General features: G+C 41.3%; 1 protein-coding gene across 6 annotated transcripts in view; it reads left to right on the plus strand.

Annotated features, from left to right (window-relative positions):
* The window catches only part of PTPRF (protein tyrosine phosphatase receptor type F), a 368,934-nt gene that overhangs the window by 179,364 nt on the left and 162,546 nt on the right, over nucleotides 1-27,024 (plus strand). For all 6 annotated transcript variants that reach the window (XM_079313895.1, XM_079313894.1, XM_079313898.1 and 3 more), the window contains one exon: nucleotides 843-984. In XM_079313895.1, the coding sequence (XP_079170021.1) occupies nucleotides 843-984 (142 nt within the window). The remainder of the gene's footprint in view (nucleotides 1-842; nucleotides 985-27,024) is intronic.

Consider the following 27,024-nt stretch of genomic DNA (forward strand, 5'->3'; position numbering starts at 1 on the left):
CTCAGTTCCCAAGGGACAGGAGTGGGTGGCATCTGCCTTTCCCTCATGCTGTCACTGTCTGCAAATCAGATAGTATTTCCAATTTTTGCTGTGCTCTGGAATAGGAGAAGGGTGAGTTTGGCATTAATAGTGGCTTGAGGCTGTACCTTCACAGCCTTGCTGTTATGAAGTAGCATATCCAGCTACAAACTAATAAATACCTTTTTCTTCCATGTATAAGTCAGAATAATGTATTTTGCAGCTTAGCAGGATGGATGGAAAGGCAATGATTTATTAAAGACCTAATTTATTATGCTGGGGAAGGAAGTGTAATTACATCACTTTTGATTATGCCAGAGTTGCAAAGTACCCAGTGCTGAGGGACATTAAAACCCCTCACACTGCTGGAGCTAGCATGAGCTGTAGGTGCTCAAGGTTTTATTCAAGTTTTGTTTCTGTTTCCCTAGCAATCTCAGAGGAGTATATCATTCTCCTCTTCCATCAAGGTGAAAGTTGGCACTAAATTGTATCAGTGATTAGTAAAATCATTAGTGCAAATATGGCTCAGATGTTTTAAATCATCAGATTCACATCTTTATTACCAGGTTGATAATTTGTCAACCTTAATTGATCCATAAAGAACCTCATTGGATCTTCATTTGTTCTGGCCTCCTCAGAGGGCAAATACGTTCCTGACACTGAAATTTTTGTGCTACTGGATTTGGAACACTTAACTTACTCCATGGCATATTAGAACTTATGGGGCTTGTTTTGGTTTTTGTTCTTCATCTCCTAGATTGGTTTGACTTTGAGTGCTGTTGCAGGAGGTACAGTAATGAAGTTTTTCCTTTCCCCTCTCCCAGGTTATCGAGTTTGACGATGGGTCAGGGTCAGTGCTGCGGATTCAGCCCCTGCGTGTTCACCGAGACGAGGCCATCTACGAGTGCACAGCCACCAACAGCGTGGGGGAGATCAACACAAGTGCCAAGCTAACAGTGCTGGAAGGTAAGAGGCAAGTTTTTGCATGCCTTAAGTGGCAGGAGACGTGGCTTTGGCAGCCACGTGTTGATACACTGCATTTAAATGGCGTGGTGATATTCTAGTTGATTTGGTAAAGCTGTGCTCTTCCTGCAGTAGTTGCTATAATTTCTCCTATAATAGAACATCTATTTTGAGACAGTCTTGGAAGGATTGCAGATTCTGAACTGTCTTTAGGGTGTTTTTGTTGTCTGAATGAGAGGTGTCATTTCTGACTTGGAGGGCTATCTGCAGAGACATTTGTATACTTTTCTCATCTGTTTTCTTTCATATAATACCCATCTGCACGGTATCCAAGTATTGTATCTGTCAATCAGAAACTTAATCTATGTTGCTGCACCTTCTGGATTAAAGCAGCACATAGATTTTCAGGTTACTCTTCAGATTTTTAATTTGATGTGAAATTTAGTTGTGTTTATTTTTCACTGTACTCACAACTTTTAATTCTCTCTTTTCTGTTAAAGAATAGATTTTCCTCGTTGTCTGCTGTATGAGCAGGTTTTATTTTGCTTCCTATGTTGTTTCTGCTAAAGGTTTGTTGAAAAACAGTTGATTAGATATAAACAGGCTTGTGAACACTTGATTTTTTAAATACTTAATTGTCAGAATTCTGTTCTGCTTTTAAGGAAAGATGGTATTTTTCCAGTACAACAGTGTGTTCTATCATTTGTTTATGTATAGGATTTTGTAAATGTACTGTGGTGTTACAAATCTGGGGCATTTGGCTGAATGGATTTTTACCCCTTGCATTTTTACCCCTTACAAGCAGGAAAAGGCTCAGGCAAATTGCTTGTTGTTTATAGATGGATGTGGAAACTTCTAAGTGATGAAGAAACTAGACTGGAAAGTGTTTATTATAGGATTTTGAATCAGAGGAGAGTGGTTATCCCAGTGGTGAGTGTGCCAGCCACACATGACAAGTTGCCTATTGTTCCTTGTTCTCCCATCCTCATTTATAGCACAGAGGTAATCATATTTTCCTTTCTGCTCTGTGACAAAGAATGCATTAAACAACTGTAATGTGCTCAGGCACCGTGGTGATGGGAATCATAGAAATCATTCAATACCTGATGTGATTGTGTATCTTGTTTCTGGAGGTGGGGCATCTTAAAGATCAGCTTGCTCTCCAGTGATAGTATTATTAAGAACAGGATAACAAGTGCTATAGACTTGAAAATTATTGGGGGACAAAAATCACATTCTTTTTGTTACTTCTTGCCTTTGCAGCAGTGTATGTGAGTGCATAAAGCTCAGTGGAACTCTTTTCAGCAGTTTATGTGCAGATCTGCATTTAAATGCTTCCTGCAACTGGATTTTTGTGATACTGGATGCTTGAATACCACTCTTCCATGCACATTCCTGTTTCCTTTGGCTGTAGCTGCCTTTATGTATCTTGGATGTGTATGCACATGCACACACACGCTAATAATTTATTTGCTCTCTGTTAAGTGTTCAAAGGCCCACAGAGACATGCATTGCATCAAGGAGCACAACAGTATTTCTTAGCTCCATGGTGCTCCTGCTGATTTCCTGATGAGGTAAAACTTGCAGACCACCACATAAATAGGAAATATTAGGAAACACCACAGACAGGAAAAGACATGCAGGCACACAATTTAAGAGCTGCAGAAGCAAAAATCAGTAGCAGTCAAGCCCTGAGCCTGCTTTTCTGTTTGGAAAATTCGTTTAATTGGGAGTAATGATAGTTGAACATGATCCCATAAGGTCAAAAACGATCTGCAGGCTGGGGGGGGGCTGTGTTTTCCACTCAGGCTGAAGAGTATCGACCCCTTGCTGGGCACTCTTGTAATGGGCAAAATTAAGAAACATTTGCTGCTTAACAATTTGTATGTCTCATGCATATAGAGTTGTGAGCTTGTCTGGGAAGATGGAGAGCTACATCTGCCTTTTATGTTGGCTTAACTGATAAAGAAGATGGATTCTGTTATGATGTATTTATATTTAAGAAAAAATGTTTTACATTTCCCTTTTCTGAGACTTTTCTACGGATAGCTTTGTCAGGTTATCTTATTTTTCTGCATTGTCTGATAGAGATTATGATGTTTCTGCATTTTATGAATATTATTTTTTTTTAATTGCTGTTACTATTCCTTTGTTTACACTTTGGTAAAGTAGATATTGCCCTGGTTATGGTAGTTTACCCTCAGTGGCTTCCAAAAATAGTGATAAGTGCCCAAGTTCTCCGTTATGCCATCACTTTTCTGACATAAATTTTGTAGAGGTATTTGAAAATGGCACTTTTCATGTGGAACCCTTGGTACTTGCAAGACTGTCAAGTAGGATTGGATTTTTCCCTCTGCTTTTGGGGTAAAAATAATTTCTGTAATTGGTCTCAGATGGCAGTTTGAATGATGCAGACATTCTGCACTTCCTTTCAAGAATTTGACTAATGCAGTGGTCCCTGGTGCATGACAAAGCTTATCATAGATGTCCTCATGGTTACATGCTGCTAAATACATATCAGGTATTGATTTTTACATTAAAAATTCTTTATAACAATAAGTTTTAATGCTCCTTCACAGTTTGCCTTTAGAACATAGGCCTTAACATTAAATTCAGAAGTCACAGTTAGGGTTTAGCAGGCTGTTATTAGATGTCTTTGTAGCTAACTAAGCTGGAGCTTTATTTTATTTAGATTTCTGCTATGTTTTACAGATCAGAAGCGGGTTATCCTTTCTAATTGCCAACTTATTTAATTCTGAATATTAAGAGAGAAGCATGAGTCCAGTCTTCCTGGGCAATCAGGAATTCTCACATAAGTGAATCTCTTTTAACAGTTTGGTTCCCTACTGCCCTTTTATTCTTTGCTTCCATGTCTCTCATTTTTCCCTTCTAACTGCAGATCCTGTTGTGACCAAACCATGTACACTTTGTGTAACTGGAAATTATTTCTCCTGTTGATAGTAGTAGAAACAGACATGCGTATACCTTCTCTTCTCATTTCTCCTGGGTAGCTGATAAGCTGAATTATGTATGAGTCATATTGAACATTTCTATCTTTTTTCCAATTATGACCTGAAGCAGCACCGAAGTATGTTTCTGCTTGGCAGAGGAGGAAAGCAGTGCAGGGAGGGGGAAGGCTAGAATCAATAAGCTGACACACATTCTCAAGAAAAGCCTCAGGGACAGTTAGTGGCACTAACAAATTAATAAATATATTATTCAGTGGTAATGTTGAGAATTACAGAACATTTTAAATAGGGAGGTTATAACATAAGTAGGAAGGATGCCAGTGTGCAAGAACGTAGCAACAAGCTGATAGCAGGAGAGAAAAAGTCTGTGATGTCCTTCCATGAACGCTCTGCATTGCAGCAGGGTTGGGAAGGGGTGATGGTAACAGTGTTTGTCTCTGGCTGCCTGTTTGCCAAAGGGTGCCTTCAGTCTGTTTTCACCCAATGGGAAGATAAGGAAAAGCAGTGGAAAAAAAGATCTTCAAGGGGCAGGGAGAAGTATATTGATTCTTTGGGAGAGAAAGGTAGCTTAAATACAAAGTATGTTATCAGTCCCTTCTCCCAGGGCTTTCAGTTTTGATTTCCAGAACTGGAAGACCAGTTAATTGCAGCTGGTCCTTTAATGCTTTACAAACAGTCGTTTTTTCACTCCCTTGTAATCCAGAGCATACAGTCATATCCAAGTGACACTAAATATATGCAGTTTCATTTCTCTTTGTTTTTAAGTAGGTTAAATGAAAATACCATCTCCAATTTCCATTCTAGATCTATGCAAATCCCCTATGCCTCTATCCCAGACTCCTAATCATGTGGCATGTAGTTACTTGCCTGGAGAGTGCTGCCAGGCTCCACAGGAGAGCACCTCCTGGTAAAGAGGACAGATAGAAAGGCCAAGGAAGAGCTGTTTGCACAGTGGGTTTCAGGTTCAAGGTAACCTGGCAAGTTAAGTTTTGCTGGCTGGCTTTGTCCTGACAGAAGTCGAGGAAGTTCAGGAGCATTTCACTGCAGCCCTGAACTGAAACATCCTCATGATACCAACATTGTGCTCAGCACAAATCCAAAACACAGCCCAATACAAGCTACTATGAAGAAAATTAAGTTTATCCCAGCCAAAACTAGCACACCTAGAAAGTTCCTGAGTGCAGCAGTTGTCCTGGGGTGGCAAGCACTTCTAGCATAACATAATTTGCTGTTTACTGAACCATGTCATGAGCTTAATTTCTTTCACCATCTGCCAGCTGCATTCCAGTTCCTGGGGTTACCCTGTTTGAAATGCTGTAAATGGTAAACATTTGACTGTTACAAATGATTTCTGCAGAGAGCTGGATCTCGGAAGGCCTGGACCAATATGCCCTTTCTGTAAACATCTATCTAAAAGTGATTTTTGTCATTGGAATAGTAAACAGAAGTTAGCTATGTTTAATCCTTGTTTATGTTTGGTTAGTTACAAAAGGATCAATCAGATCACTGTACTTTTGCTTCATTGCTTTTGTGTCTTTTTGCCAGGAAGAATTTCTTGCAATTTGTTGTAAAATTGAAACAATTACAGAATGGAAATTGAATCTATTTGCATGCACTCATTCTGACTGTGTAAATGAATTAAAGCTCCCTGTGCTCTGCTGCTCCTGGGATTGCTACTATTCTCTTCATGTCTCTGGTCAAGAGAGGACAGGTCTTTCTTCTACATGTATCATGTTAATTAACTGTTCCAACGTCCTTTGGTCTCTCCCTGGGAAGAAAGACTGCTGTGATCCTACTGCAGAGGTCCTACTCCTGTTCTTAGCTCTCTACACAGCAATCCCAATAGCACTTCCTTCTGTAGGAGGCAGGCACTTCATGGACCTCTGTAACTATTGCCTTGACAAGAGCTCCTGTGCTCAGTGGGACTCCACTCACTGTGAGTGCTTCCCTGCTTTAGGAAATGTCTTAATGTGCAGTGATGCACAGAGAAATGAAGAAGCCTGAGTCTGCTTTTTGTTGGGTCTTGGCATGTCCCATGCTTGTTAAAAAGAGAAACATTAAGCCAACTACTCATGGTGGCCCCATTGCAAAGTTCAGGTTGTCACCTAAAGTAATCTAAACCTGAGCTCATGTGGAGTTGTGCTGTTAAGGTGCAATAGTGCTCACAAGGAAAGAGTGCCCTGTGCTGCTTGGCAGCAGGTTGCCTGGTGTTGGTTGGGCCAGTTCAGGAGCCCTGGCATCGTGCTAACAACTCCACTTATTTCCCACGTACTGACCAGTGTGGCTAAAAGGATTCTCCAGGGGGAAAGAGGTGGTCTCTTGGTTCCACTGTGTACAGAAGATTGAAGGGAATATTTGATCAGTTTCATTTAGGCCAAGAAATTTTACAGAGGCAGTTTTACTTGTATCACCATTATGTGCCATGTTGCCAAAACCTAGACTGCCATGGTATCTGAAAAACTGTTTCAACTAAAGTTTTGGTATCTATAGAGCACATATAATTTTAATCCAGGTATGAAACTCCTGGTTCTGTGAATATTATATTTGTTTGCTGTCAAAGATTGGATTCAGAGCATTAGTCCCGCTCTTATAGTTTATTTTTATAATATTTAACAAGGAAGACTTTCTTGGCTATGAGTGAAAGACAAAGAAGTAATTTTCTCAGGTAAAGAAAAGTTTTAACTGTTGTTGGTCTCTCCTTCAAACAGGAGAGTCAGCAGATCTTTAGAACGCATCAGACCCAAATGCCATAATTTCCATTTCTTATCTCTGTTTAAATGATTAACTAATGGCACATAACCATGTAATGTATCTGTGATAGCAAGTTCCCTCAGAAGACTGCCATGCACTAAGGTTAACATCCAGGTTCATTCCACAAGTTTATGAAGCAAGAAATACAACCTTTGAAAAGTTTCCTATGAAATATCACATTGTTAATGCCAAGCTGAACCCTTTGGAGCTGTGCACTCCCATAAAACCTTGTATCTGAATAGGTACTGACCTCTTAATCTTGAGAACGTTTTTCTTTTGCAGCAAATGGCTATTTCTGCATATTACCTCTGGAATGAGGTCCTATGAGATGACACCTGTAACAGGATGGGGTGTTGTCACATTCTTAGCAGCAAGTTTCAGTGGTATTGCAATGCCCAAAAGCAGCACCTGTGATTTGGGAAGGACTTTCCAGATAAAAACAAGTGAACTTTAAGTCTCAAACAAACAAGAATAGGAGAATATTCTACAGAATTCTGCAACAGCTGTAACACAGCCAAGTAGGTTGAAGTTGTAATTGTGCAGTTATGTACTGTAAAAGACTTCTCAGAGCTTGTTGTCTCATGTGATTTATTCCAAGTTTATTTAACAGTGTATAAGTTTTGACTTTGGCATTGGAAATGGTGTTCAGCTAAGAAATTCTGTTGCCAGTAGTAGTTGTCTCCATTTTATTTGCTCCATTTCTGAAGTCCCTCATGAAGATAATCAGAAATGTGGATGTTTATTCAGAGCTTGTGGCAACAACCCACTGGTATCTTCTGTCTGTTGTGAAAATGAGTAATTGAGTATTGGACATTATATTTTCTTTTTTCCTGGGCTCAGGGTGTTGAGACAGGTTGCTTCTGACTCTGCTACCTTAGAGGTTCCTGGGAGATGGTAATGAAAAGTGTGTCAGGCTGTTCCAGTGCTGCTCTGCTGTCAAAACGTTCAGCCTGTTCCAGTAGGTAAATGAGGCACAAGCAGATTAGTTTAACTCTCTGGCAGGGATGTGCTCATGCAGGCAGGTTTCTGTCTTGCTAGGGAGGTGTGCCTGTGGGTTGCCATCTCCCAGCTGAGGCCAGGGATGGCCAGATGACTGTTTCTGCCTCTCTGTTCCAGTTTGAAATCAGACAGGTTAGATTAAATTGTCTGTGGTTTAAACTTATCTGTTTTGACTCTCTGTTGGAACAGATCATCAGTCCCAGCTGGGAGGCAGCAACCACCAGCGCTGCCTTTCACATCCCTGCAGGAAGGCTGGCATTCCCATGTGCCCTGACTCCCCATGGCACAGCCATGTCTGCAGAGCTTTGACAGCACTGGGATTTTCATGGTGTCAGTGGGCAGTAAAACCAGGGGGGAACGTGGCACAGCCTGGGCTAAAGAGAGTGGTGGTCTAGAAATGGTAGGAGAATGGAGCAGCAAGGTGAAGGCTGCCAGGGAGGAGATGGATATCCTGTAAAGTTCTTGTACTAGATATTATGAAGGAAGAAAAGGCAAAAGTGACATACATGTAATTAAAATATTGTAAATCTCAAAGCAGGTTTTGTTGGTGAAATGAGTGTTGAGGTCCCAGTTAACCAGAAAGTGGCCAACTAAACCTCCCCCCTGCTGTAAAATCCCTGCATGAGTTTCATGGGGGCCAGTCTTCTTTTTTGGTTCTCCTGGCTTCAGTGCTTCCTCCTATTCTGCACCTTCAGGGACTTTCTGAACATTCTGTACTAGACATGTGCACAAGAGGAGTCTTGCAAAGGCCTTTTCAAAAGTGCTGATGAATCGATAAGTTTTGAAGCTAGACCTTTAAATGGGTTCCAGGATCAGCTGATTTTTTGATTCAGCTGGTCACTGGCTAGCATAACTTCTCTACATTTCTCTGATGCAACCCTCTCCCTCTCCTATTTTTTCCAAGCAGTATATGCCAGTCTTACAGCAAACATTCTAATTATTTCTTATCTTTATTCATATTATTGCTGTCACTTAAGGTGATTTGGCTCTTCTGACTTGATTTTTTTGACTGTCGTCTTTATTTACAGCATCTCTACAGAACTATCAATTTAAGACCCACCTTTTGTGCAAAGGCTGCTGAAGAATCTCATAATTTCAAAACTGATGTTGAAGGAACTTGTTGATAGAGACCATTATTGCATGACTAATAAAAAAATAGCGAACAAGAGAGTGGAGTTGATTAGGTGACAGTAAGCTCTGATTTGGCTCTCCAAATGTTTATTTGGTAATAACTAGTCTGAGGATGGACCTGGTGACTCTCAGATAATAAAATTATTTTGGAGGACTGGCAGCCAGAAGAAAATATTTGTATTAATTAACTGTGTATGCAGGGTCCTAGAAGTCCTTCAGAGAAGGAGAAAAAAGACATAAAACCCCTTAATTATAAATTAATCATTTTCTTACTGTAAAAGGCATTTAATGGAAGTTTATTTAATTTAATTGGAACAGGCAAACGAGAATTTAATTCCTTCAGATAATGTGTAACTGTAAACCTTGTCAGAATAACCCCCACACACATTTCTTCTCAGATTTAACATCTACTGGTGGCCATCAGAAACTAAAATAATAAGTCTTTATTATCAGATGTTTCAAAAGACCTTTCTTACTGCTGGATCTCTTTCAAGATGCCTTGTTCTGAGAGCGTCTGTGGCAACCTGTTATTGACAGATGTGCTCTCTGTAGCTGGTATGTCAGTCCTGCTGCTCTCTCCTGCTGACTAATAAAGTTTGTTGCTGGTGTGCATTTACAGAATCTTTGAAGTCTGTTAGGTTGTGGAATGGCCTTCTGAAAGAAGTAGTAACTCACTGCTTAACTACTGGAAATTAATCGGAAATGCTGCTTGATAATGCCACAACAATTATCTCCTTTGGTTCCAAGGAAAAAATGGAAGGGCAAGAGCAAGGTGTCTGAAAAGCCTTTCTGAGGCCTTAACTGTTTTTGCAAATTTATCTTTCCTTTCTGCTCATAACCAAGAGACAGCTTAGTGACGTTGTCATTTACTGGCTTACATGCCATGGCTTACACAGACACTTAAGATGGTGATCTTCTGTACCTTCTTGTATAAAAGTGGGAGAATGTATCCCCTTGATAAAACTGGAGAGTAAGTTCTTAAATGAAAAATGGGCCTTGGAGAGTACAGAATGTGATAACCACGACTGTGGGGAATGCAGTGCTTGCTGCTACAAAAGCAAAATCTCCGTGTGCGAGGAAGGTTCCGCCCAACTGTCTTACGTTCAGTGTGTTATCTTCCTCCTCTCACTGAAATAATGAAGTCACAGCCCCAGTTAGGTCATTCTTGGGGTAATCAAAATTTTTAAATGTAAGCCAGAAAAATGTGAAACTGGAATATCAGCACATGCTATTAAATCTGTAGCAGCAACAGCTGTTCAGAAGAGAGCATGTTCATGTAGGGAGCACATGTGTTTCTTTCTGTACCTGTGGAAGAGAACATTCAACAAGTACTTTAACTTTCTCTCTGTAGAAAAAGGAAAATCACATAATTACTGCTGTTGGGCTGCCTTTTAGTCTTGGTCTGAGATGCAAAACAAAGCATGTTTTGTGCTGAAGACCTGTGATATTGATCATTCCAACAACTGGTTTCTGTGTATCATCCTTGTTCACAAGTCCTGTATCTTGTTGTCCTTATGATCTCTTCATGATTGTGTGTTGTTTATATACAGTATGATGTTCAAGAAGGCTCTATGGTTATGATGGCTTATTAAAATGCAGTGCCCAGATAATGAGCAGAAGGAATAATTTGCCCTAATTTTGGATGCAAGAAGTAATTATTGTGATCGTTCATTGTTAATTTGTAACTTGAGCCACTAGTGACTAAAGTATGTTTGGTATCAAGCAAGATAACCTAAAATATATGCATTTTACATGCTGTCTTAGAAGCCCAGTGTTGTAGTAGTAAAATACCACCTTCCCCATAGAGTTTTCTAACAGCTGTTTATTCTTGTGGTTATTTCAGTTGGATAATAAAGTAAGTGACTCTTTCTGACACTCCCACCTGCTCAGATTCTTTCTGCCCAGAGCTCTGGAATAGCTCTTCAAATCCTTTATCCTAGGGAAACCAGCAGGTGTGAGGTATAATAAGATCTGTCTTTTCAAGATTATCTAGTGCCTTGATGAGGTAGGTTGGATGTTGCAATGGGGAAACACTGCAATGTATTCATCTGTCATGCTAATCCTTTACTGTGTTCCTTCAATCCTTTTATCACAGGGGTCCAGCCTGGATGAAACCTTTCCAGGTTCTTGGGTGTTAGAGTTGAGTGCAGAAGTCTAAATAGAAATCAGAGCTGTAACTTCTGCCAGCTGTAGTGTGCAAATGTTCACTTGTGTTGCTGTTCCAAGGGGGAACTGGGGAAAATTTCTTGGAGTGTCTGTCAGCACAGGATGCAGAATGCTGTATGTAAAATTGACTGCACAAAGTGCTACAGGCAGAACTAGCATTAAGATATTTCAGCTTTGAGACCACTGGAAAGGTATTGGAAACATTAACCCATTGGAGACCATAAAATCACTGAGCCTTGTTTTATGGTACTACAGCTCCAAAATGGTGTTTTGTTTACAAGGAAGGCAGTACTGGAAATTATTTTTCTGTATCTCTTTGATTTAGACAATGCCACAATTGGTCCCAGCGAGGAGAAAGTCCTTGGAGAGAGAACAGAAATGATAAATATATTGATGAAAAATGCATAAGCTGCACACAGGGTGGTATTAACAAAAGCTGCTGCAGGGGAAGGTAATGAATTGGGGAATGCACAGTCCAAGGTGACAAGACATCCAGTATAAAGAAGGTCAGGAGATGGAACAGAATCAGCCTTCTAAAGAGAGGATGCACCTTTGAGCCCTGGGGGGGAGAGTGGTGCATGCCAGCAGCGCTCCAATTCATGGAAGCGCCTTCCAGATGGAGCTCCACTCCGAGTGTGTGACAAACAAGCCAGGCTGAGCAGAGCTTGTTGTTCCCTGGAGCCTGTCTGGAAGGGAGACAAGAGTCCAGCTGCACCCCTGGCAGGTATTAATGCACTGAAAGCCTACATATGGTAGAGATTAAAATGGTTTACCTGGAAGAGTGGAGAGTCTGCAGAGAGAGCATTCGCTTGCGTGGGCCTTGCTTTGTTAGAAGATGGAGAGCTGTCTGCTGCCTCCTGGTTAATTTGGACAGAGTTTTTCTGTAAGAATATCACTGATGTGAAACCTGTCTGGATTATGCATGTCCTCGACAAACTCAGTGTTGAAGTTGTTGAATGGGTTGAGGCCAGAGGGAAGCTCAGTGTGTGTTCTTTGCATATAAATTATTTGGTTGCTTGATTTGGACATGAATTTGTCCCTTCATAAAAGTAGCATTGCAGAGAATCTTAGCTGATGTTTTGCCTGCAGGAGTAATCTGGTCTGGTGGAAAAAACAGCAGTTGTTTTGCCTAGAGGTGGTAGGCTCAGTCAGAGTCCACCTGATTGGCATGTAGTGCACATCCCAGCACTGTAACTTCTGCTGCCATGTGTTCCTGGTCCTGAGGAAGAAATTGCTGATCAGATGAGGATCCGGACTTGAATTTAGCAAACATGAACGAAATCTTTATCCTTTGCAGTAGGACTTTCAAAAGGGAGGAAAATATAAAAGGGTTCTGGAGGATTCATGTTTTTACTAATTAGACACTAAAAATTATAGAAGTACTAAAAAAAAATAATAAAATAAACCCTTAGCTCTTGCCCCAGGCATGAATTTACTAGCTTTGGTTTGTTGTGCAGTTCGGTTCATTGATCTTGTCACAATTGATGATTCATTAAGTTGTGACTACTGTAGAAATTACAATGCACAGATGTAGCTGAACTGCACATCTGTGTGTTCCCAATGTGTTAATGATTTAAAAATGCACTTTCTCTCTGGCCATCCACTGTGCTTCAAGTGCCAACTGACATTTTGTATTACTGAGCCATTTGTTGTGGTTGGCAGAGGGAAAGTCTTTTGGTTCTCCTTGTACTTTTTTTGTGACTTTTCTCTGTATTTCTGATAGCTGAGTTTGATTTTCCCAGCAACCTTGGTCTTGCAGAATGCGAGTTGGTGTCTGTCCCTTTGCAGGCTGCCACTTCCTGCAGTGTCACCTGCTTTCTCCTGATGTTTGCTTGAAGCATTTAGGTTTATTTCCTGCACCAAATCATGGGGAACATGTCAAACACAAAAGCAGGATTTTCTGTTTTACTGACTTTACAGGATTCTGAATTTTAATTTTTGAAGTTTGTGTTGGCTTTTGAGAAGACATCAAAAACTTTGAGTGTATTGACTTAAATGCTGATTGGCACCAGCATCAAGAATGTGTGGCAACCATAAAATGTCTTAATTGTTAAACCTACCCCCAGACTCTTCAAACCACTCTTCAGACTGGCCCTTGTTAAGAGACTTGCATTTGATCAAAGCAGAAATCTGGAGTTGTCTGTCTAATGGAGTGTGGCTTTGCATTGATGAGGCAATCTATACCCACTATTAAATCATAGTAAGATTATGGCTGTGTTGTGTAGTTAATGCATTTCTTGTGGTTACATTCTGTCTCTAATACCACTTTCCAGTGAAGCCAAACCCATAAGACTCCTCTGGCTTCAGGCTTTTCAGGGAGCACCCAGGGAGAGCAGACTGCATCTGTTCCAGCACGTACCAGCCAATGCACCTGGCCCTGTGTCCACTTCCAGTTTATCACAGGCTCTGCTGTAAGAGGGTCCATGTCTGGTATCTCTCACTCGGATCCTCTTCTGTTCAGCCATGCTGGTATTTCTTAAAGGCAGATTAAAGGATATCTTTAAGGAATTATATGCTATACCATCCTAAAAAAGTGCAAAGCAACTGTTAAGTCCAGCAGTAGCTGGTCAGTTTATTCCAATAATTTGTACATAATTCCAGTGTTGAAGCTCCATCATCTCAGCTCCAACCCAAGCTATTTGTTCCTTCCTGAGATTGTAAACACTCTTCTCTGCCATGTGTCTCTGAGATCCCTTTTTCCATGTAAGCTGCTGTAAATTCTCTTCAACAGGCTGAACACTTGAGCTCAGTAAGCCTCTGTTGTTTGGCTTATTCTCTAGCACCTGACTTGCTTTTTAGATCATCTTGAAATTCTCTGGGCTGTTTTTATGCTGCTCTAGAAGTATGTGCATTGAAATTGGTGTTGTATTTTGCTGCCATAAGGAACAGCTGCAATGATTGAAACTGAAGATTAGTCTATCCCTGGTGTTTTTTTTGCCAGGAGTCAATTATTTGAGTGCCATACCTGGAGCGACAGTTCCTTAAAGTACATCCTTCTCTGGCCTCTACTGATGTGTACCTCAAGCATTTTTGAGCTAAAGGCAGTGGGTTTAGTCAAACTAATGAACGAAGATTCTAGTTATGCTTTGAACTTTACCTTCTGGTGTGCATATAATATTGCATATAGCAAAATGTTTCCCAGTTTCACTGTGTGATCTGTGAAAAAAATACCTGTTAATGTCTGATATCATTTATGCCCTGCAGTCTTTGTATTAGAAGGGGCAGTGGGTTGTTATTATTATTAGAAGGGACTCTAGATTTAATGGCTGTCTTTGCATCCATGCTTGTGTCTTCACACTGAGAAGTGCTGGGATTTAGTTGTGATTTAACCTATGTTGTTTGCAACAGCAAAATTATGTGTTCTCATGGGATAGAAACAGGGCTTGGCAGCATTGTGGAGTAGCTTTACCTTATCTGACACAGTATTGAATACTGTGAGCCCTTGCCATGTTCCAGGGCTCCTTCCATCTTGCAGGTTGAGCATATGGTTTTGCTCATTCCTGTGGCAACTGAGTGCACGTCTGGAAAACTCCAGGAGCCCTTTTTGTTGAGGTGATTCAGTGTACAGGGCCAGACTAGACAGAAGATTAAAGTTCAGGAGAGGTTTTGTGATGAACACTAGGAGGGAGCTTGCCTGAGTTACTCGGGGTATTTTTTTTCAAATTTTTTGTGTTCAGATTACCTTGTACTCTCTTTTATTCAGAGGTAATATGTTGGATGTTGTCTCATTAATCCTGTGCAGTTTATAGCAGTATTCCTGTCCTTGTTATTTATAATGCAGGATGCTCCATGGTTGTGAGGCAGGCTGGTGGCAGGATGTGCTTTGCATCCTGCCTCAGTGAGGTGTTTCCCTCTAAGGCAGGAGCTCAGCAGCTCTGGAAGGCTGTATCCAGGTCTTCCTTTTGTCAGTTTTGGCAGCAAAAGCATGCATGTTCCCATCTCCAACTTGACCAAGGGCATTTACGCAGCAGAGGCAAATTTCAAAAGCCATCAAGCACCAGGGCAGTTTTTGACTCCCTAGCTCACTAAAATTCAGCCCTGGATCAGTGAATGCACCCTAGTATTCAGGATCCCCAGTTCAATATTTTGAGCTGCTTGATGCAAATGAAGCATGGTAAATGACAGTCACCCATCAGCACTTGATTGAAGTCAGTTACCCCTTTTTTCTTAGAACATTTAAACCTAACACATCTGAGCTTTGTTTGTGAGGTACACAAGTCCTAAGCAATGCTGGAGTAAATTGAAGAATGGAGCTGAGGCAGATAGAGCAGGTTCTTTTGATCTCTTCTTCCTCTTTTATATGCAGAAAGGCAAGAGAACTCAGGAGTGTGCTGTGTCCCATCTAGTCCTGTGCTGCTGAATAGAGCCTTTATCTGACCAGTGGCAAATACATAAAGTGTTCATGAAAAAAATGAAAATGGCATGTTTAACAAAACTGTCTGAAACATAAGTCACAAAACTTGACAGCTCATCTTCTCCACCTTCCTAACGACTGTGTCACTAACACTCATTGAAGCACAGAATGGAAATGCCTTCTCTTATCACTTAACCTGTTCTTTTATGGTATACATTTTTATTTTTATTTTTAGAATTGCAGCAGTGTTGGCCTTTAGATCAGTGCTGCTATTCTAAGCCTGGCAAGTGCTGGATTTTTGTGGCTGAAAAATGAGTCTGCAGAATCTGAATATAACCTGGTGATTCATTACTTGATGCACTTTTCAGTTTGAGATATGACATGCTTAATTTCATGGAAACTGGACCTCACTGCCAAATAACAGAGTTTGAACTTGTTCTCCTTGTGGCATTAATTTACAGCTACTATGGAAGATCAGATAGAGGGATGCAGACACAAGAATCACCAGCAGAAATTACCCAGATACCAGTTATACAGTTAACAATGACTCTGTAGTGCTGTTAGTGTGACCCTTTCAGCATTTTTTAACTTACTTTGGCATTTCTTGTAGAAGGCCAGTCTATCTTCATGACATTCCTGATAAATACACACTGAAGACACTGAGATCTTTGGAGCTGAAGCTCCAAATAAATACAGGTTTCAATTGAGTTTTGGCTAAACCATAGGAAGTTTTGCCAGTGCTTCATCCCATCACCAATGCATGTTCCAGGTTATTTTTCATTCTCTGTTGGGAGGGATAAGCAAACACTCTTTCTAATTTAAGTGCTAGAATTTCCATTTAACATTTTCAGTAAGCAGCATTTAAGAGAGTATGCAGAAGTCCGAAGTTTATTTAGAATAGAGGTGCAACTCTGTAGGTTGACTGTGCTTTTCTTTAGTACACCAGTCAGCTGCCTTAGATGATAACCTTTCACTCTGGCAGTAAAATTAAAAGCAGCTTTTGTTTATTCCTATACCATAATATTTTTATAAAAGAAGTCTGCATGTGATCTGTTAATGCCTTTCAGGGAAGCAGAAGTATACTGAGTGCCATTTTTCAGGACATATTTGTGTGTTACCATGTCAGCTGCTTGTGCAGCAGTGTAGGGTAGGCATTCTACTTGCTGCTCTCTCAATAGATCTGTTGTTTTTCATAAAGATACTTTCCAAGTGCTTTACCAGTCTGCCTTTTTAAGTTACGTGTAGAGGGTTCCCTCTATGAACACTGAGTATTTTTCAAAACAAGTAAGTTGGAAATCACATTTGGCAAACCCTAAATTCTGAATAATGCAGGTGCAACAAATGTTTTTATTCTGTTTCCTTCAGAGCCTAATTTCTTGGTGCTGAGCATTTCCACCTGTCACAGGAGTGCTCCTTGCTCTAGCACCTAGGTGGCTTAGTGATGCTACTTGAGTAATTGTGTCTGACTCTTCTTCATTTGGGGTTAACTCAGTATTTGATTGACACCAGTAATGTAATTTGCTGTTCCAGTTCTGAGACTATGCTAGGTGGACAAGCTCTGGATAAAAACATGAGCCTTGCACTGTCAAACCTTGTGCAGTTTGAGTTGGTTTCCTGGATGGCAGTGGAGGAAGAAGGCTCAGCTCACAGAGGGAGCACAGAAACCTCGTGTGCCATTGTTGACTGTGGCATTAGAATAATGAAGGCTGAGATTGTGGCACCTCATAACAGAGCCCCTGAAGCCCCTGAAGCAGCAGGGCCATGCAGGCACAGCATGCTGAGCTCTGCACAGCCATCTGAAAGTCCAGGGAGGAGACAGAACAAACAGTAGGTGGGTACACACAAACCTGTGCATGTGACGCGAGATAACACAGAAACAAAGTGATTGCCTGGAATGTCACTGGTTACAGCATAATCCTGCTTGAATCCTGAAGAGATCCAATTGGAAAAGAAGGATTTGTAGTCCTGTGTCTTGGTGAACGTGCTACAGAAGGGCCTCTGTCTTTGCACAGGGAAAAAATGTGAAGGAGCTTGTGTGAAAATATGAAGTGTGGGTGATGAAGCATTGCAGGTGCCTGGTGAGAGTCAGCACCTCAGTGGAATGCTGTATATCAGGGAGAAGCATGAGTCTTTCAAACAAAAAAATAGTGGAGTCTGTTGTTTTAGAGAGCTCAGGATAGTAGCTGGACAGCCCTCACTGAATGGTCAGGCCTCAGCAATTTAATACTGGATAGCTTCACAGCTCTGCCTGACAAGGATATACTTTTATTCTGTTGTGCATTAGTGTAATCCGAAGAGAATTTCCAAAGAGCTTCTGAAACCTTTTTAAGATAACTGCTTTTGAGACTCCATGACATTCAGAATGTTAAATGCTGGAAAAAAGCCTTAAAGGAACAAGACATTTTATAGTGTGAATATTCACATTTGTAATAAAATAAAGCTAAACTAATAATGGAAGGGAAGGAAAAAAGATGCACCACAGTCTCAGGCAAATGATTGGCAGAGTTTCACTAGTTAAAAATAAGGAAGGTTCTGAAGTGTAATGGAGTGAATCACTTATGACCAGTTTTACGGTAGAGTAATCTGACATTTACTTTCAATGGTAAATACAGAAAATGATAGTGAAACGCTGAAAATGCGATGTCATAAAAGTTACAGCCTCCTCATCAAGTTTATTATGCTTTGGGAGATACAAGGTCTTGGTTGCTCCGTGGAATAGTTAAGATGTTTGAAATTTAGCCACTGAAATGTAAACTAGTCCTTTGCAACCCACAGGTTTCAGATGGTCAAATCCAAGCGCAATTACGGCGCCGCCCGGTTCTGCTCGAGTGCCCATTGCCTGCAATTGGCTGCACATCAGTTGGTTGTGATCTGCAGGTTTCCACGGAAACTGCATGTACCACTACCTGTGAATAATTGAGAATGGCAGCTGTAATGAGAGAATTTGGGGCAAATTGTGTAAATACTCGTAACTAGATTACAGTGGTAAAGTATTTTCACTCTAGATGAAGATTTAACTTCCAGGCTTAAAGAGATTAAACTGAAGAGGTCTAGGAAATAATCTGTCCTTGTGAAATCTGGGGATGAGTGTGTTTTAAAAGCCGTTGCAAATTCCCAGAATTTTTGAGCAGGATTTGGGAAAGTTTTTTTTTGCCTGAAGGGTCTGATAGCCTTTGTATTTTAGTTCTTGGGGGCAGGTAATTGAAAGGCAAAAGCTCTGAATTTGTTGCAGCTATGTTGGTTGAGAAGTGACTGCTCAGACCCCACTGCTTAGGGACAGGTGCCTTGTTCCTGTCCTACTTTCAAAGACATGTGAGGATACACCAGAGGTTTGGAATAAAATATCCAGGTAGCATCTGCCAAGTCTCCCCTGATTTTCCTCTTCAGCTTATGGGGTTTTTTTTTTGGTTGGTTTTTTTTTTTTTTTTTTTTTAGTTAGATGCAGTAGCTTAATATTCAGAGCACTCCTGTGCTCTTCAGTGTGATCTGCATAAATTGAAGGAGAGATGCTACAAGCTAGCTCTTTCTATAAAGACAGCTTTGTGTGTAATACAGAGGAAAAGCCAGCTGGATGTAACAGGATTCACTGTGCTTGCTGCTCAGATACTGTAGATGTGTACTTATGTTGGGTTGAAGTGACCTGAAGAATTTCCATTGCCCATCTCTGGGCATACTGTCTCTTTTACTGAGCTTGCAGAAGAAATGTGTGCAGTCATGCCAGCAGGAGATATGTGTGTTTTGTATTAGCCTAAGGTTAAAAAGAAATGGTGACTGTTTTGTGTGCTGCAGCTAATGAAAAGTTTTGGGCTAAGACATCATTGTTAATTTTATACTGAATTAACTTGTCTTTGAAACTGGTCTCATTTTCTGCCAGCAACAGTTTCTCAATGCTGGTAAAGCAGTAGAGTGGAGTCTATTTTTGTGTGAGCCCAGAGCAAGCCAGGGGGTTGGCATTACCTGGAAGAATATCTTCTTCATCTGGGAAGCTTAAAAAGTTGGTGCTAGAATCCCAGTTGCTCTCATTGCCTCTCAAACCACAGGAAGACCAGGGCAGTAACTGCTTGTACAGGTTAGAGATTGCTAATTGGTGTAACTGAGCTTTCCTCCTCAGAAGTAGTGAACTCCAAAAACTCCCAAATCCTGAATTTTGCTAGGCTAATTGGATGGTTAAATTTAGCAAAGCTTCCACTGTGCCTTACTGAATAAAACAGAACTGCCATTTATTATTTAAATATCTGTTGTGACATGAGACAGTAGCTCAGAGTGGGCTACCTTGCAAACCAGGCCATCTAGTAAAGTTATTATTGACTTGAAAGATGGGGCTTGCCATAAATTGCATCTGCAATGATACTGTCAGTTAATTTTGAGCCAGATAGCTGTAACCAGCTTTCTTTCCACTAGCAAATACCTGGGGATATATGGGTTATGTACTAGCAGTGCTTGGCTGAAGAGGAATTAGTTTTGTCTTACAGTCAGTGATCCACAGCATCCAGCAGTCTTAATAATTAAAACCAGAACATGTCTCAAGACTCTGATCTGAGTATGTAAAAAGGAGCTACCTTAAACTCTGTATTTTGTTCTAAAAAAACCTCAACTCACCAAAGAAATGCTCTGCTGATGACTGAAAGGTTTAATAATAAAGAAGGTTAAATGGGAGGAAATAGTCTTGCTCAGGTTTCCCTCTGCTCGTGGTGCCAGAGCCTTGTCAGAGTGAAATATGTAACACTGGCTGAATGGCTGAGCAGCTTCCATCTGCTTCAGGATCTCTCAAAGATAATCAAGAATGATGAAAATTGTTTCTTCATTTTTGACCTCTAACCAACCTGTTAGCCTTGTGTCTATAAAGCAAGGGATGTCTCCAGACTGGACATAAATTGTAATGCCAGCATAGATCACAACTCCTCTATCAATATTTGAACTGGAAAGAGCTTATATCAGTATAGCAGCAGTTTATTGTATTCATGAGAGGAACTTTGTACCCTTAAGACTCATTAATTTGACAGAAACTCTAATAGCAGCTTGCAAATCTTACTGCCATTTCTTTCAGGAAGTGAGGTCCTTCAGGATGTGCTGTCCCAAGACTAGAGGAGCCATTTGCAATGTTCACAGCCCATACATGCCATCCCTCTGCAAAACAGGAGATTTAATCTTTGCTACCACAGAGATTGCTTTCACTGGCTTTGCTGATAGTGCAACACTGATGCATAGCTGACCATATAAAATAATACATTATCTCATATCTCTCATTTTCCCAAGTCCTGGTTTTAATTTCTCTACATGATTTGTGTGCTTTGGGCTTCAAGTACCCTGAGGAGAAGGAATGCTTCATATTTAACTCCATAAAGCCCCATGCAAGATGTTGGTAAGAGGTCAAACAGCACAGGCTGTCACTCTGGAGTAGCACATCCTTGTAGAAATGCTTGTTTGGAGCAGAACAAAGCTTGTGCTAACTCTGCCTTTTCTCCAAGGATGAGTGTCATTGTTTTATGGAGATTTTTACCTTGTTGCAGGCGTTTTACTACCCTGTTGTGCACATGGTGCATTCCTGTGGCTGGTTAGCACAGCCAAGGCAGCCTGTCTGTCTGACACTGCCAAGCCCCTTGTGCAGTGTGAGCACAGTGAGTTGAATGGGAATGTTTTCATACATCTCCACCTCGCTGTCAGACCTTCCCAGCTGTCATTCAGGTGTCATTTTGGTTACCACATACTCAAGTCTCACTTGCATTCCTTAAACTCTTTCTGTGGTAACTCTCAAGGGGTAATACTAAAAAAAAAAAAAAAAAAAAAAGTTTGAGTCTAGATATTTTTGGGGAAATGTTGGAGACTGCTAACCTATTGCAACAGTGTATTGGCTTAAGAAAGATTTAGAGGCCTTAGATAACAAATATTGCATTGGCTGTGGAAGAGGGAAAAAACCTTAAATATTTTTTCAGTAGATGGAGAAATCCCTGGAAAATTGAGTATTTCAGCACAGATGTAATTGAACTACATATGAACCTGAAAAGGCTGAGCTGGAATACACTTTGTCCTTTTCTGTGTTTCCTCACAGCCAGCACATTCATCTGGGCCTCGTTTTTAGTGTGGAATGAAAAGAAAGTGCATTGCTGTAGTTGCAGACTATGAAGAAAGAAAAACACCTTCCCTATCTCTAATATTAAAAAGAAGGCTCAAATCTTTGAAACACTGCACAGGCTGGTATTAGGACACACCTCTGGTGCTTCTTCTTTTGTGTGGAACAGATACTCATTGTCCTAAGCTGCCTTTGCAAGTGAGTTTCAAATGGAGTACCTGTCCTGAAGATGCCTTTGGTATTGCTTAGAGATCTCACTGTTGGAATATTTTTTTCTGCCAAACATGAGAAGTGAGTGGTTCATTTGAAAGGCTTGTTTGCTTGGTGGGTCCCTCTTTGGTAATTATTTGTGCACAGCTTATTATTGCAACACAGCTGTTGGCTGAAGCAGCCTATGTGCTGTGGGCTTAGTTCTAGGCTGCAGTGCCACTGGATTCCTACCAGAGCAGAATTTGTTCACCTGTAGCAACAAAGTGAAATTGTGTTTATAATCCTTGCCTTTTCCCTGCAGAGCTGTCTCATCCATGCACCTTTGGGGCTTATCTGAAGAGATGCTGTTGCTCGCTTCCCTGCACCACATAGCAGGGAGGGATTGTCCACTGCCTGACTCAATTTGTCTCCTTCCTTTGCACTGCATTCCACAGAAGCATAGTCTCTCACAACACTCATGGCAGCTTCTGCTCCCTTGGAAAAGAGCAGAGTCTTGTGGGACACTGGCTGTGTTGGTCTGAGCCCTACCCTGATGTCCCCCAAGTCACTTGCTTGGGCTGGTGGTGATTTAGAGACCAAGTGTGCCCATTACCTTCCCCAACCTAATGGTGTTGTCCCTGCTAAGGGAAGCAAAGAGGGAGTGTTTCCCTGCTCTGTCCCCAGGATATGTGCCTGTCCAGCCTGTAGGAGCTTGTGTTCTTTGATCTGCTGCAAAACATCTGCTCGAAAGGATTAGCAGAAAACTCCCTTCTCAGCAGCTTACAGTTGTCATATATTGACACCTGTATTTTGGTATTTGCAAGCTAAGCCTTGCACTTACACAAATAAGCAAGCTCAGTTCTACATGGGTAAAATTGTAGGATGAGCCTGTTTTAATTAGAACTGGTGAGACTCCTCAACACTCCTGCTGTTTGCTGTCATAAACATCTTGCATATGTTTGCAGCACAGTGAAAAAGACAGACTTACAGGGCAGCTGCTTCTTTTAAAGCAACAAATCAACTCCCGGATAATTGAAAAAGCCACAGTTGTTTTCAGAGCAGGTAGAGGATGCAGACGGAGATATCATTGCCAAACATCTGGTCTGCAAATCTCATGTGAGGAGAATGGGGAATACCTTCAGTCCTGGGTCTCCTAGGATGTTTGTCTTTGGAGTTCAGACTGTTCCCTAGGGGCTGCTTGGTAAGCAACTTTTCTGGTAGGTGTTAAAGCAAACAGGGCTCAATGCCTGGGTTTTTCTTTCAGGATCAGCCTGAACTTTTTCTTGGTCAAATATGGATACTTAACATTTTTCAGATTTGTTGATTCATAAATCAAACTGTAGTACTTGCAGTACTAAATGAAGACTATTAAAAATGTGTGTCACAGTATCACAAAGCAGTGGCTCCATGCTGTACCAGCTCTCCACCTGGGTTCAGTCCCTCCTGTCATGGCCTGCAGCAGGAGCTGGTGGCATCTGCCAGTCAGAATAGTGAGCTTGGTTTTTTACCTCAGAACAAAACTAATATGCTATAATCTCTTTATTCCCTCCTGTTCCACTTGGTCTGTGTGAAAGCTCCATTGGCCACCTTTGCTTGAGACATGCCAGCTTTCTTCCTAAATAAACATCCTACTTTACCTTAATGCTATTAAGTAATAGGTTTTTCCTTCTAATTTTCTGTGCTTGTCACGTTAATTAAGCCCCTTGGCTGTGTGCTCCTCAATGTGAGAGGAGTCCTGCTCATGCAAATAAATATTCCTGTTGATATTAGTGAGTTACTCTGTTCTTCTTTCTGAACTAACTTGGTTTTGCTGTCCTGAAATCCCTACTGCTGCTCTGCTGCATTTGGAGATTATAAAAGTCACAAAGCTGTGATCTCTCATGCAGGATTTCTCTGGATTAATTCCTGTTTGAACTTGAAAAGATAATCTAGAAAAGCATCCCATCGTAATTTGACAGTCGTCTGCAATGTGCAGTCCTCTGCAATTCATGGGATATTGTTTCAATTGTTAATGAACCTTTTAAAAGTTTGGCCTTTCAGCCTTTTATCTGTTAAGTTTCTCTAGACTCTAATCACATTTCTCTTTCTGTGATGGCATTTAGTCACTTTGATCTGGTTACCTTTCAGTCTTCTCTTTGATAAGGTGAACAGATCGAGACCCTAAAACTTCTGTCTGTGCAGTGCTGTGTTTCTCCATGCTTGCACCATTCCCACAGCCCTGGGTTCAGTGCTAGCAGTGTCTTTCTGAGGGGGGTCCCAGACATGGAGGAGGCAGTGCAGTGTGTCTGCTCTGTGCCAGTGTCTGGGTGCAGCCCAGAGCTGTCTCCTGTCATTTTCTCCATAGAGACCAGGTTACAGCATCGTGTGCTGTGTTAAGCATGTAGCTCACTTTCACAGAAAGGCTGTTCAGACACATCTGTAGGAAGAGATAACATTTTTATTAGGCTAGATAACGCAGCCGGAAAAAATGAATGTGAAGCCCTTCATCAAATAAGATCCTCCTCCACCCCTGCAAACTTAGCTTTCCTTGCATCTTTTCAGCAGCCTGGTTATACCCATACTGGTGACAAATATTTTGACCTTTGTTTTCAGTCTTTATGCTATCCTTTCCCTGTAGGATTCTTCTGGCCCCACCTTTAGCCTGGCAATAAGGCTCATCATGTCAGGCATCCGCATTATTTAAGGGATCATGGTATTTCTTTTGCAGGTTTGCAGTTCCCCCTGCCTTGAAAATTCTGTAGTTGACATTCCTTCCAAGCACTGCAAAAGCAGACTCAAGGTCTCCTTTTAAAATAGGAACTAAACATGCATAGCACAACACAGAGAAACGCCCTTATCTCTTAGCTGGTTTTTCATTACCTCCTGTGGCTTTAATCTGATTGCTTTGCATATATTAATAAAGAAAGAAATAAAATATTTGTAGTAATCGATGCATGGCATTCTGAGATTGATTATTTTCCAAAAAGGCATGTTCTAGTGTTTATCTCTTCAGGCAGCCTTGGGATACTGGTGGTAGTTCCTTAGCTGTTCTTGGGGCTATCATGATACAATGAACTCTGTTCCCTGGTGGCTGTTCTTTTTATAGGATTACCAGTACTTGGGCCATGACTTTGGTTTGTGGTTTTGTTCAATACTTTGTATACCTACAAAGGAGATACTCCCTCGCACAGGAATTTCAGAGCCATTCCTCACAGAAGCCCCTTTTGGAATAAAGGGTGAAATGAAGGGCTGCAGATACCCCTCCACCACACCCTAGAAGCTCAACGCCAACTTTGATACTGAAACATAAATGCTTGAAAAAACCTTGATATTGCTTCCTTAATTACAGAAAGCACAAGGAAAAAGCCAGAGGTGTTCCAGCAGACACAATGAAAGATCCAGGCCTCCCATTTCTGGTCTCCTTCATGAGCACCAAATTTTTTCAAATCAGATTTACATTAGGGAAGAACAGATGCCTGCACTGTGAGAATGTGACTGATTTTAACATTATCCAGGGCTGTCAGTGGGTGTTGAATATTTATGTGCTGTAGGGAAAAGGTGATGGACTAGTTTGCTTTATGCCAGTTTTTTCTGCAGGAGTGAAAAAGGCAAGAATTCTCAGATGAGGTTTCCTGTTAGTTGTTTTCAGTGCATGAATAGCAAGGATCGCGTGGAAGAGTTTGTGGGTGATGGGAGGAAACTCCCCTGGGTTATGTAGCAAGAGGTTGGGGCAGTTCTTACCTCTCAGCATGTGCTTGGTTTGACAGTGAAAATAAATAAGAGGGACCTAAGACTGAAAGTTCTTCTATTTCTGAAGGAAGCCTATGGAAGTGTTTTGTATCATATTTTGTTACAGTCTATAGAAGCTGACATCCTCTGATTTTAACCTCTACAGAGCTGTAAATGCCACAACATATTCAGAAGGCACAATGATCACTGGGTCACTGATTGCCTATGGAGATGTGTCTTTTCAGACACCTAGCTGCTGCCCTGGAAAATCATAACACAGCTACCTCACACTTGAAATGTTTTTTGAATTCTCTGTCTCTTTTCTCTCCCAATGGTGATAAGTGTAGAAATATTGAAGTGGAAACATCCATGCCTTCTTTCTGTAATAGGTGAGATCCTGAGCAGATGGAATATTTTTTCCAGGGGCCAGGTCAGGACAGTCTTTCTACAGAAGGTGTATGCTTGAACAGGTCTCTGTTGATGTGTTTCCATTTCCCCTTGAAGGCAGTTTCTCTGCAGTGAGGGAGATTGTCATAACCCTTCCCTTTAGAGGAGGAATGTGAGAACATGCATGCAGGCCTGTAGTCTCTGTCTAGAAGCTGCCTCTGTACCATGCTGGTGCTGTTGCCCCATCACCTTTTGCTTGCTGCAGTTGTTTTTCTGAAGACTTCTCCAAGTGTGCAGTTTCAGAGGAAGGGGTGGTGCCTTATGGTGTTTGATAAGGAATATCCAGTAATATCTTCAATCTCACCCAGTGGTGCAGAAAAGAAACTGCTGGTGAGAAAAAGCTGGCAATGGCAAGTGAAGTTCCCTCTAGAAACAAAGCACTGAACTACATGAGCTGCATGCATCTCTGTGTGTCCTGTGCTGCAGTTGTGGGGATGGGGAGGCTGAGCAAGGGGAGCTGTGAGGAGCAGTGCTCCTTGTCCTGCTGCTTAGGTGTGGTTGTGTGGTGGGACAAGCTGCCCGTGTGTTTTCAAGGGAATGGGATGGTCTGTGCCAAGAGGGGTGCCTCAGGAGGGTGCAGGTGAGGGGTTTCTCTGTAGGAAGGCAGGAGATGGATGGGATTTGGAGGGTGTTATAGATCCAGGTTATACCTGGACCTGACAGTACCTCTATGTATGTCAGTCTGAAGGCTAACACTGAGAGTGGGAATTTTATATATTTGCTGGGACACTTAATGAGAAGTAAAATTGCCTGTGTTTATTAACTTTGTTCATTTGCAAACTGAAGTTGCTTCAAACCAGGTATTCTGGGAAAGACCAAGTTCCACCAGCCAGTCTGCATTAACTGTGTATTAACACAGCTTTATCACAGATCAGCCTGGTGTTTTAAGTAGAAGGATGGTCCCAGGAAATACCATCAGTTCCTCAGCACGGGACTGATGGGCTCAGTGAGCTCTCAAGGTTTTGCCTGGCGTTATTCTGTGGGTTAGGAGGGTTTGGGATGGAACAGATTTGATCTCCTAGTGCAAATTATGGCTGCTGTGTGTTTCATTCTCTGCTGCAGTGAAAGGGGGATTATGGCTGTGCTTTCAAATGTCTGCAAGTTGTTGACAGGGACAGCAAGAAATCTCAGATGCTATCTGTATTGCTGGATCTCAGTTGTTTTATTCAGTTTTAGCTGCAATAAATTTCAATGAGGAGAGGGAAAAAATAGCATGTCTGGTCCCTCTGTTCTGTTTCAGTGCCTTTTGGGCAGCTTCA

The sequence above is a fragment of the Erithacus rubecula genome (assembly GCF_903797595.1).
Source record: "Erithacus rubecula genome assembly, chromosome: 10".
NCBI lineage: Eukaryota > Metazoa > Chordata > Aves > Passeriformes > Muscicapidae > Erithacus > Erithacus rubecula.